The sequence below is a fragment of the Lithobates pipiens genome, unplaced genomic scaffold (genome assembly GCF_037356315.1).
Source record: "Lithobates pipiens isolate NorthernLeopardFrog02 unplaced genomic scaffold, aLitPip1_a1.2 Scaffold_16, whole genome shotgun sequence".
Taxonomy (NCBI): Eukaryota; Metazoa; Chordata; class Amphibia; order Anura; family Ranidae; genus Lithobates; species Lithobates pipiens.
The window spans coordinates 195,617,033-195,630,180 of record NW_027507748.1 but is presented as its reverse complement, the minus strand read 5'-3'; the positions used below and the strand labels follow the sequence as shown (position 1 = coordinate 195,630,180).

General features: G+C 42.9%; 1 protein-coding gene across 1 annotated transcript in view; it reads right to left on the bottom strand.

The window, feature by feature from the left end:
* The window catches only part of LOC143982287 (cyclic AMP receptor-like protein A), a 933,494-nt gene that overhangs the window by 57,007 nt on the left and 863,339 nt on the right, over positions 1–13,148 (bottom strand). The window contains exon 12 of the mRNA XM_077480869.1: positions 11,572–11,719. Coding sequence (XP_077336995.1) covers positions 11,572–11,719 — 148 coding nt within the window. The remainder of the gene's footprint in view (positions 1–11,571; positions 11,720–13,148) is intronic.

Genomic DNA, 13,148 nt, shown 5'->3' with positions numbered 1-13,148 from the left:
GCATCACTCCTTCTACCAAACTGAAAAAGTCTCTTAGGGGTATAATATACTCTATACAGCAAAAATAAATGGGATAGCCTTTGGGATGGAGAGAGGGATACCCATGGTGCCAGCTCAAGAATTCTCTCCCACTGCTCATCCGAAATGCTTCCCACATCCCTTTCCCATTTCTCCTTGTTTATTCGCACCTGTGTTCTTACCTGGGACTTCCTACACAAATTTACGTAGGCTTTCGATATTAACCCTTTCCCCGATTCTGCTCGGAGTATATCCTTGATTACTGGCATCTCGCACCATTCTATTGCTACCTCACCAAACTGTTTTTCCAGAGCATGCCTAACCTGCAGATATCTAAAAAAGGACTTTCTCGGGATTGCAAATTGGTCTCTTAACTCTTGAAATTGTTTCAACTGGCCATTCTGGTAAATCTGATGGATAAACATTATACCACTTCTTTCCCATTCCCTTATTTGTCCTATTTTTAGTACCTCATCCAGCTTATTATTAGCCCAAAGAGGGGAGTACTCCGTAAATCCTCTGTAACCCAGTATTCTTTTAGTTGTATCCCACACTTTTATCATCAACCCCAGAGTAGGAATACCTCGCATAGGGATCCCCGAATCTAGTGCCACTACCAACGATCTACCAAGAAATTGTTTAAAGGGGGAACCCTTTTTCCATCTATCTCCCTCTAAGCCCACGTACACATGGTCGGAGATTTTGCCAACCAAATCCGTCGGATTTTGCCCGTCGGATTTAGTCCGACGGATTGTGTCCGAAACTGTTGCATACACACGGTCGGGCCAAGTTGGCGAAAAATCCAATCTTTCAGAACGTGATGTTGTAATTTCGTTACGATGGGACTACATTCAGGCTAGTAGCCAATAGCTTTGATGTAGGAATTTGATCTGAGCATGCGTGGCACTTGGTCCGATGAAAATGCTCTACACATGATCGGATTAGGTCCGTCCGGCCCAGTTGGTCGGGAAATATTTCCAACATGTTGGAAAATTGGGTCGGACGGAGATTCGGACGGAATCAGTCCGATGCATACCACACACAGTCGGATTATCTGACGACGCGGTCCGATAAGACTCATTCCAACAGATTCTCAGACCGTGTGTACAAGGGCTATGTCCACTCCCTCCAAATGTTGTAATTGAGCCGCTAGAAAATAGTTAAATGGGTGTGGGAGTGCAACTCCTCCCTCATTACTTGGAAGTTGTAAAGTCTTTAAACTAATACGTGGTTGGCCCCCTTTCCAAATCAATTCCCTGAATAAGGAATCCACCTTGTGGAACCAGTTCTTGTAAAGCCATACTGGGGAATTATGTAACACATACAAAAGTTGCGGCAGGAATATCATTTTAATTAAGTTACATCGGCCCGCTGTCGATAAGGATAATTTCTTCCAAATATTAATTTTATGGTTAAATTTAAGTAACAATGGACCCAAATTGTTCACAATGTATTGTTTGGGGTCTTTAGTGATACAAATCCCCAAATATTTCATTTGGCTCACTATCTGAATATGTGCAGCTTCACAGGGTAGGGGGCAGTCCAGAGGTTTAATAGGCAATATACAGGATTTATCCCAGTTTATCTTTAATTCCGCGAGATGTCCAAAGTCTTTGATTCTATACATTACTTCCCCTATTGAATGCTGTACATCTCCAAGGAGCAGAAGAAGGTTGTCTGCAAATAATACTACTTTTTCTTCCTCCTCCCCTCTCCTAAAACCTTTTATCCCCATGTTTAATCTAATGCCGCGTACACACGGGCGGACTGTATGGCGTACTTAGTCCGTCGAAACACATTTCAGCAGACAGTCCGCTCTTGTGTGGGCTTCAGCGGACTTTTTCAACGTGCAGTCTGGCGTACTAAGTATTTTGGATTTTTCGAAATTCTGTCCGTCGTACTTTGGTTTCAGCGGACAATCCGCTCGTCAGTAGGCTAGGTCGACGGACTAAGAATGGCGCATGCCCAGAAAGGATTTACACGGCGGAAGGGTGCTTTGCTGTGTATTGGACTTCCTATTTCTAGTCCCGTCGTACGTGCTGTACACGTCATCGATCGCGCAAGCTTATGACGGACTGTTTGGGTATCCGTGTGTGGTCAAGTCCGTTCAGTCGAAAGTACGACGGACTGTCCGTCGGATTGTATGACGAACTAAGCACGCCATACAGTCCGCCCGTGTGTACGCGGCATCAGGGACACTGCCAAGGGTTCGATCGCCAAAGCAAACAAGAGGGGAGACAGAGGACATCCCTGCCTCGTACCTCTCTTCAATCGAATCACAGTCGAACTATCATTATTAATTCTTATCCTTGCTTCCGGAGATCTATACAGCATTTTTACCCATTTTATAAATACTGAACCTACATGAAATTCCTTCAAGACTCTCCACAAATAGCTCCATTCTAGAGTATCAAAGGCCTTAGTCAGTGAAACGTTAATGACACCCCCAGATCAGTTCACATATCGCAGTGCGATCTGCAAACTCGGACAGGAATCGGATCGCATGGTGTGAACACCCATGCGATCCGATTCTGCTACGGACCAAAAAAAGGGTCCTGTGCGAGTTTGGGCCGGATGCGATGCAAATTCAGCCATACTATCTGTATGGCTGAACTCGCATCGCACAGAGATCAGGTGTGATTTGCACTGCAGTGCTGTGCGAATCACATCCGATCTCATCACCGCAGCAGTGTGAACCCAGCCTTAAGATAAAAAACTTTCTGCAAGTGGTTCCCCCCCAGCCCCGCTAATTACCTAAATACTTACCTAAGCAGGATTGTGATTCAACAATGTGTGCGAGAGCAGAGACTCTGTCGGCTTTTTCTCTCCTCACTGGCTCAGACACAGAAGCATTGGCTCCTGCTGCTGTGAATCACAGCCAATGAGGAGAGAACAGGGGAAGGGGGGGTGAGCCAATGAGGTGGGAGCGAGGGGGGGGGGGGTTTAGGTTCTAAGCCACACTCTGTGTGTCTTGTCTGATGAAGGGGTCCTGCATGGCTCCGAAACGTTGTCATGTGTGTGCTATGTGACAGTAAAAATAAAGCTCCCTTCCTTTTTGGTGTGTTGATGATTTTTCTTCACTGTATGTGTCTTTTGGATACACACAGCCAGCTTGGGAGTGAGCAAGCATGAGTGCCCCCATAGTGAGCGGCTTGCTATGAAGGCACTCGGTGGGGAAAGGAGCAAGGAGCACCGGAGGGGGACCCGAGAAGGGGAGGATCGGGACCGCTCTGTGCAAAACCATTGCAAAGAGCATGCAAGTATAACATGTTTGTTATTTAAAAAAAATTAAATTGTATCTTTTACAATCACTTGACAGGGATTGCAAAAGTGTTTTTCTTCTAGTTGAGGCAGAGTCATCCAGCACCTTGAGGTCTAAATGGAGGATATACTGTATACTGTATATACACACTTTCACATGTGTGTTTGTCCCATCACCACCAGAAAATATATTAGAATATTTCAATGTGCCAGGTTATCTTTACTTAAGAGGAGTCCTGCAGACAGACTGCTGACTCTTGAGTACACCCTATTTTGCTATAAACAAGCTGCTCCCAGGGGAAGGTTGTTGATTCAGCTCAATGCAGGCCAGGGCTTCCGTGGACAGAAATGGCTTGTTTACAGCAAAAATGGATGCCAACACAGAGATAGGTTGTGCAAGTGGTGCAGCAGGTGTCTAGCAATTCCCCTGGTTCTCACTAGTTACTACAGTTTGCATACAATATCCAGTCCATATATTAAAGTATCTTGTAAATGTACAGGGCAAAAATCTTTGCAAACACATTTTGATTGCTTAATAAATTAACTTCTGCATCAATCTTACAAATACTTATATTTTTTTCATTGATCCTCTACTCTAATACCTACTTTTCTCACTTTATAAGTTGCTATGACCACTTTTCTTCTTTAACCACTTAAGCCCCAGACCAATTTGCAGCCAAGGGACCAGGCCCCTTTTTGCGATTCGGCACTGCGTCGCTTTAACTGACAATTGCGCTGTCGTGCGACATGGCTCCCAAACAAAATTGGCGTCCTTTTTTCCCCACAAATAGAGCTTTCTTTTGGTGGTATTTGATCACTTCTGCGGTTTTTATTTTTTGTACTATAAACAGAAATAGAGCGACAATTTTGAAAAAAAATTCAATATTTTTTACTTTTTGCTATAATAAATATCCCCAAAAAATATATAAAAAAATCATTTTTTTTCCTCAGTTTAGGCCGATACGTATTCTTCTACATATTTTTGTTTAAAAAAAAAAAAAATCGAAATTAGTGATTATTGATTGGTTTGCGCAAAAGTTATAGCGTTTACAAACTAGGGGATAGTTTTATAGCATTTTTAATAATTTTTTTTTTTTTTACTAGTAATGGCAGCGATCAGCGATTTTTATTGTGACTGCGACATTATGACGGACACATCGGACATTCTTGGGACCACTGTCATTTATACAGCAATCAGTGCTATTTAAATGCATTGATTCCTGTGTAAATGACACTGGCAGTGAAGGAGTTAACCACTAGGGGGCAGTGTAGCGTTATGTATGACGTTATGTTTTTTTTTATTGTAAGGGGGCGTGGCCTGGCATGTGACGTCACTGATCGTCCTTCCCTATAAAAGGGAAGAGGCGATCGGTGACAGCCACACAGGGAAGCACAGGGAGAGGTTTGTTTACACAGACCTCTCCTCGTTCCTCAGCTTTGTGACCCGATCACGGCACACCAGTGGCAATCGGGTCCGCTAGACCCGCGGCCACGGAGCACAGGACCAGGTCGAGAGCGCGCCGCCGGCGGCACGCTCCCGACCCACGGCTGGGCACCGATACGTGATTGTGCCCAGCCGTGCCATTCTGCCGATGTATATCGGCGTGAAGCGGTCCTTAAGTGGTTAAACAAAGTCACTTCCAGCGCTAATAGGTCTTCCAACGTGTGGAGTAACAGATGTCAGATAAAATGGTGGTGTGAAAGGTATATATGGTATCCAAAACTAGGTGGATGCTGCATTCCTCAGATGGGGTAATCAGAAAGGAACTACAAGAAAAACAGAAATGGAAGGCGCGCACACCTAGTGCATTACCAAAGATAATTTAATAATAAGAAATTTATATATAAAGGTGGGTACTCACAAAATGCAACTGACAAAAGGCCATAAACACAGTGCATGGACATGCACAGAACATGGGGTACAGCTAACGAGTTTCGGGGGGTGTGCCCCCAAAACGCATTAGCTGTACCCTGTGTTCTGTGCATGTCCATGCACTGTGTTTATGGCCTTTTGTCAGTTGCATTTTGTGAGTACCGACTATAAAAAATTCTTATTATTAAATGATGTTTGGTAATGCACTAGGTGTGCGCGCCTTCCATTTCTGTTTTTCTTGTAGTTACTTTTCTTCTTTAATTAGACTTGATTACTTTACATTTACCACACTGAGATAAAACAAGTTGTTGTTGAAAGTCAATAAAGGTATTAAATGGCTTTGACCTTGCATAGTGCGCAACTTCAACCTCTGTCTAGAGGAAGCTGGTCAGCCATCAATGAGTTAATCTTTTTCCTTTGATTACAGCCAAGGCAAAAGAGAGAAAGTCAGCCGAGCTGTGTGGTCCTGCTCAGTCTGTTTCCAGCCACATGTAGAGAATAAAAACAAAGAGCCAAGATGAAAGACTCACTAGCATGCTCACAGAATGGAATTTCGTTTAATGGTTATCTTCTTGCCGGGATTGAAAGAAAAAATGGGGCTGAGCAATTTGCAGTATTCTTCTCCGCCAGCACAGAAAATCTGCAGCAGATTTAGGGCCATCGGTTCACACTCAGACAGTGGGCACCCAGAGCACTGAGCCGCTCTGATTAATTAAACCTTATGCAGTGGAATGTAGCTTTGAGGCTGGATTGTTTAATGCTAAATGTCACAAGCATGAAATTATACCACGATGCACACACAAGAAATAAAATACGTTGCCTCGTGCCAGTGGCCTCATAAAAATTTAACCTGCCTGTACTGGGAGATAAAGTGAGCAGGGCTGATCAATAAAAAATAAAACTGGCATGAAGGAAATACAAGGCTACTGCTCCCAGAGACCAATCAGGCATAAACTTTCACTTTCTAAAGGAACCCGCCTTGAAAGAAACATTAAAGCTGATGCTGCTGATTTCTCCTTTGCATAATGCTAGTTGCCTGTCCATCATTCTGTCCCTCTGATTAGGGCTGTGCCACCAATTAAGCCAACTGAGACAGGAATCTCAGGCAGGACACAGAGGCATGATAGGGGAGCGAGTGTGTCCAGAATGGACAGCGTTACTGTCCTCAGCATTACTGAGCTCCTTGTCTGGCCACTGTGCCTGTCATTCAGGCAGGATCAGCAGCTGAACCTTTTCAGTGATGTGGTACATCTTAACAGTGCAGGTTGTATGTCACTGAGCACAGGGTGCCAGACACTCTTTCAGAAGGCTCCCCTGCCAAGATTCATGCTATCACTTTTACTCATTTAATTATCCAAATACTATCTAGGTGCCTAGCTTTGTTCTGCATAGTTTTGGCCGCAACTTCAGGACTGTAATGGGGTTGATTTACTAAAACTGGAGAGTGCAAAATCTGGTGCAGCTCTGCATAAAAAAATGTTTTTTTGTCAAATCCAGGATACAGAGATCGGTGATCACAGCTGTCCCTCCTGCTGCACCGATCATCCCAAGCTATTCCCTGTATACTCCTCCTCCAGCCCCTCTCCGTGTCCTTGTCCCTGTTCTTCTACGGCTCCCCTCTGTGTCCTTCACCCCCCCTTTTTCTCCAGCTCCCTGTCCTCCTCCTCCGCCCGCCTTGTCACCCACGGCCAGCTTTCCTCCTCTCCTCTCCCGCCAGTTGTGGGGATCTGTCAGGATGGCGAGCGGAGGAAGGGACCGGTCATTTACCGACCCCTGCCTTTTCTGAATTAGACACAGTGAGAGAGATCGCTCCTGTGTCCTGTGAAAACTGAGTAACCTCTGTATTTACTCTGCTCAGTTTATGAAAGGACAGGAGCCTCTGTCTTCTGTCCATTCATCTTCAATGCTGAGAAAGGGACCGGGGAATCTGTATCCTCAGTCCCTTTTCCTATCTTAAAGAGAAGATGTCAGGGGTCTGTTTATGCCATCAGTGCCACTACAGTGCTCATCAGTGCCCTACGGTGCCACTACAGTGCTCATCAGTGTCACTACAGTGCACATCAGTGAGTGCTTATCAGTGCCATCAGTGCACATCAGTGCCCTACAGTGCATATAAGTGCCATCAGTGAGTGATCATCAGTTCCACTAAAGTGATCATCAGTGCCACTACAGTGCCTTATTAGTGCTCATCAGCACTGATTGGTGAATGATCATCAATTACACCCTATCAGTTGATCCTCATCAGCGCCCATCAGTGCCTGCAAAAAGGTTTAAAAAATGTGTAAAAAAAAAAAAGGCGCTTTCATTTTCTTTCCACATTTTCCAAAAACTTGTGGAAAAAAATGACATGTTCAAAAAAACAAATTTTGCCTCATAGAATTTACACTGGGGTGTTTGCTTTCCAAAATCAGGTCATTTTGTGGGTATTTACATTGTCCTGGTGCTCTGGGGCCTTCAAAAGTGTAATAGGTAGTAAGGATGAGCCGAACACCCCCTGGTTCGGTTCGCACCAGAACCTGCGAACAGACCTAAACTTTGTGTGAACTTTAGAACCCTATTAAAGTCTATGGGACTCGAACGTTCAAAATCTAAAGTGCTAATTTTAAAGGCTAATATGCAAGTTACTGTCCTAAAAAGTGTTTGGGGACCTGGGTCCTGGGTCCTGCCCCAGGAGACTTGTATCAATGAAAAAAAGACCTTTAAAAATGGGCGTGTTTTTAATAATGATTAAAGTGAAACAATAAAAGTGTAATATTCCTTTAAATTTCGTACCTGGGGGTGTGTATAGTATGCCTGTGAAGGGGCACATGTTTCCCTTGCTTAGAACTGTCCCTGCACAAAGTGTCATTTCTGCAGGAAAAAAAGTCATTTAAAATCACTCGCGGCTATAATGAATTGTCGGCTCCCGTAATACAGAGAACACTCATTGAAAGTCATTGATAAAAAAAAAAGAAAAAAAAGCATGGGGTTACCTCAAATTCAATTACCAGGCCCTTCAGGTCTGGTATGGATATTAAGGGGAACCCCGTGTCAAATAAAAAAAAAATGACGTGGGTGTCCCCCTAACAATCCACACCAGACCCTTTTATCCGAGCACGCAACCTGGCAGGCTGCAGGAAAAGAGGGGGGACGAGAGAGCGCCCCCCCTCCTGAACCGTACCAGGCCACATGCCCTTAACATTGGTTAGGATGCTTTGGGGTCCCCCCAAAGCACCATGTCCCCATGTTGACGAGGCCAAGAGCCTCATCCCCACAACCCTGGCCAGAGTTTGTGGGGGTCTGCGGGCGGGGGGCTTATCAGAATCTGAAAGCCCTCTTTAACAAGGGGACCCCAGATCCCGCCCCCCCCCCCGTTTGAAATGGTAAGGGGGTACAAAAGTACCCCTACCATTTCACAAAGAAAGCGTCAAAGAATGTTAAAAAAGACAAAAACACTTTTGAAAAAGTCCTTTATTAAAAATAAAAATAAAATAAAAAAGATTCCAGCGGTGGTAATCCACTCTTGGTATCCAGCGGCAGATGATGATCTCTCCGGGGTCCAGCGATGGCTGATCTCTCCATCCAGCGCAGTCCATCCATCCTTCCTCTGTCTCCACTGGCGGAGACACTGCGGGATCCTGGCAGCCTGACATTTCTTATATGAGGAGGGCGGGGCCATCCGTCACCTGACCCCACCGCCCCCTGATGGTAGTGCGGAAGCCTGGCTACCCCAATGACGTGTGGGTGACCCCGCCCCCCTCTGATGTAACGCAGGTTTGATGTAACGCAGGCGGGGTCACCCATACGCGTGGTATTGCTATGTGAGAGAAATAACCTGTTAATATGACAATTTTGTGGGAAAAAAAATCTTAATTTTGCAAAGAATTGTGGGGAAAAATTGGCAACGTAAAAAAACTCAAAAACTCCCAATGCCTCTTACTAAATACATTGGAATGTCTATGTTCCAAAATTGGCTAATTTGGGGGTATTTGTACTGTCCCGGTTTGTTAGTGTCTCAAGAAATTAGATAAGCCATCAGTATATCAGGTGTGATCAATTTTCAGTGATTGGTACCATACCATGTAGACTCTATAACCTTCACAAACACCAAATAATATACACTGATTTTGGGTTATTTTTACCAAAGAAATGTAGCAGTATAAATTTTGGTCACAATTTATGACCAAAAATTACTTTGCAAAGTGTTATAACAGAAACGAAGAAAAATGCATTGTTTTACCACATTTTCAGTCTTTTCTTATATATAGTGCAAAAAATCTATAGAAAGCTCTATTTATGTGAAAAAGGACAAACATTTCATATGAGTACAGTGTTGCATGACTGAGTAATTGTCATTCAAAGTATGAGAGCTGAAAGCTGAAAATTGGCCTGGTTAGGAAGGGGGTATATAAGTGCCCAGTAGGCAAATGGTTAAGCTGGCCATACATGGCTCAGTTTTTTTTCTTTTGTTCAGTCAGCCAGCTGTGTGGATGGGGACATCCTCCTGCTGTTCTTTTTATATGGACTGAGGTTTGCAGAATACTCTGATCAGTGCTGCAGCTGATTGGCTGTATGTGCTGATCAAATGCTAGTTTTCCAGATAGATTGTGACACAAGCTGGTCTTGAAGACCAGTTTTTGTTGAACAGATAGGGCTAGACACAGATTGAAATTTGTCTGGTTCAGCAGGAACAGGAAATTAGATTCATGTATGGCCCGTCTTAGTGTGGCTTCAGTAATTTACAAATCTACAGCACATAGAAGAACCCACTTCATGTGCTCATCTATTCTGATTACATTGAGTGTCTGGTTTGTTTTCTTGAGTCTTCCACATAATTAAGAACTATTAGCTGACTGAGTAAAATCTACTCCTAGTTGGGATGCTAGACTTCCCCATCTGGGCTGTCCTCCCTTTACCTTGCCCTCTGTTACCATTTAATGTTCTAATTTTTGACCAATGACTCCTCTTTAAAGTGGAGCTCCACCCAAAAGGGGAAGTTCTGCTTTAAGTACTCCTACCCCCCTCCTATGCCCCATTTGGCATGTCCTTTTTTTTGGGGTGGAGCAGGTACCTAATTTTGACAGGTACCCACTCCCACTTCCACTCGGACTGCCAAGGCAATCCAAGTGGAAATTTTCTTCCCCCCTCTCTCCCTGCAATCTTATGGGTCCCAGAAGATTGCCCGACCATTCAGGAAGCACAGCATGACTTGCGCACGTGCAGTTGGATGTCACAGCCGGGTGCCCACAGTTGTAACAGCAGTGCTGGCGAGAGGGGAAGATATAAGGAAATGATCCTGGAAGGCTGCACTTCCAAAAATCCTTTTATTGAAGCTGCATATGACAAGTGGTTGACAGAGCAGGGGACAAAGAGGTGGACGTGTTTCACGCAAATGTTAGCGCTTAGTCATCAAATGAGAGGGAGAGAATCGAGGGTTCGGACAGCCACATTGCTGAATTCTGGGACAGGTGAGTGTGTGTTTATTAAAAGTCAGCAGCTACACTTTTCGTACCTGCTGACTTTTAATAAACACAAAAGGGACTGGAGCTCTGCTTGAAACTTTTCTCTTCATATGTTTCTAGATGATTTTCAAAGACTCATATGTTAAGCCTTGCTAACTATAAAACCACTAAATAACCTACTGACAAAATTCAGTGGGGCATGTATGACCCCACGACATTGGTATTAATCACAATTTAGATATTCCTAGTCATTATGACAATTGTTGAACAATATACTCAATGTGTATGCTTAATATGATCCTGACTTTTCCCTCCCCTGTTTTATGTATCTTAAAAAGCTTTAATAAAAAGTTACATAGATTAAAATAAAAATAATAAAATTCAATGTATTCTTCATTCAGCAATCCGCTCCTGGTGTGTTATGTTATATGTTATGTTATTGTTATGTTATTTATGCCATGGTCACAAGGACCTTCATCACTGCATAGCATGTCTTCTGCATGTCATCTACTTTTTCTCACCCCATCACCAGCTTATTTGTGAAAACCTCAAGACTGAGAAACTCTGTATGTAAAGAGACAAGGTCTCTACTAGTACATCATTATTGGACTGGCATCCACAGCAGAGAAAAAGATTCAATGACAAAGGGTATAAAAATGATGGCATGTTGCTGGTAAATAGCCTACAAAGCAAAGTATGGCGCATGAAATGATCCTCCTTTTGGGATGGAACTTAGTTATGTTAATTATTATTTTACTTATTTCAGTTTTATTGCCATAGCAAATCAAATTGATGTTTATTGGAAACTGGCTATAAGAAGTTACCACCTAACCTGTTTCCATGATGCAGATGTTCATGACAGCTTACAAAGGCTCATTGTTAATCAATGAAGCACAACATAATTGCAATGGACTGTATTATGTGATTCTGAACATTGAATAAATGTTTGAGTATATGTGAAATTTAGCAAATACTTACTCTCAAGGATGTAATTGTCAGCTGGCTCCACATTTCCTTGTCCAATCCAAAGACAATTGCATTGGCTAGTCCATGAAGAGGAGCACTCATCACATGTAGTAATGTGAGAGCAAACATTGGCTGGCTTGGGTAGAAGGCATTGTGGATTCTAAAAAAACAAACAAAAAAAAAAATCTGCATCAGACAACAGACCCAAAAAAAAGGCTCAAAGTTTAAAAATGGCCATTTATAGCTGATTAAATCAAGTGAAGTCAGGCAATAGGTTTAAACATTTTCTACTCTACCTGATAGCACCGTCTTATGCAGCCTACACACGATCGGAATTTCGGCCAGCAAATGACAGATGAGAGCTTTTCATCGGAAAATGCGACCGTGTGCATGCTCCATCAGAATTTAGCTGGCCGAATTCCCGCCAGCAAAAATTTGATAACGTTCTCAATTTTTCCAACGGAAAAACTTTCTATTGTAAATTCCAATTGTGTGTATGCAATTCCGACATGCAAAAACTCACGCATGCTCAGATTCAACTTTGAGATGGAAGCTATTGGCTACTGGGTATTGAACTTCTTTTTTCTAGTCCCATCGCACGCGTTGTATGTCACCGCGTTCTTGATGGTTGGAATTTGGTGTGACCGTGTGTATGCAAGACAGCTTGAGTGAAATCACGTCGGAATTCCGTCGGGAAAACCATCAGAGCTTTTTCTGACCAGAATTACGATCATGCGTACACGGCATTAGAGACAAAACATTCATGCAGAAATATGAAAGCTGCCACTGGAGTCGATTTACTAAAACTGGGGAGTGCAAAGTCTGGTTAAGCTGTGCATGTTAGAAAATCAGTTTCTAACTTTGGTTGGTTCAAGTAAGCTTTGACAAAAGAACCTGGAAGCTGATTGGTTTCTATGCAGAGCTGCACCAAATTTTGCACTCTCCAGTTTTAGCAAATTAACCCCATTTTTTACATCTTAAAACTGGAGGCACCAGGGCTGTAATTCTGATCCCTATTTACTATGTGATAAGCCACCATCCTGGAACAGGTATATAGCAAAGTATGACAACTCTCATGTGCAATACTTTTCTCAAGTCAGTGACTTCCTAAGTAGCAAAGCCAGAATGACATCTACTGTACATTTACAATCAAACCAAGAGTCGCAGATATCTTATTCTTAAAGATTTTCTTTATTTTACGATTTTAAATGTTTGTGTAATTAATTGCCTCCAATGCTTAATGCCATAATTCCAGCCAAAGTCTTTATTTAATTTTGGATTACAGTGTTGCCAATTCTATTCGATCTTGACTGCTTAGTTCCTGTCCCAGTGACATGGGAGGTGAAAACACACCAAAAGGAATACAGTGAGTCAGTAAAACCTAAGCATGGCTCTAATCCTTCCCCACTCTATTTTGAAATAAAGCATACATTTTGGATGCAATTGCACTTTTAGATTTTAAACCTCCTCCACTCCCTTATTTTTTGTTTTATTGCTGTTTTTGTTGATTTCCTTCATTTGGCACAGAGTAGTTCAAATCTGACAAGTCTTCTAATCTCTCTCTATTCTTGTGATCTGATGTATAGGCA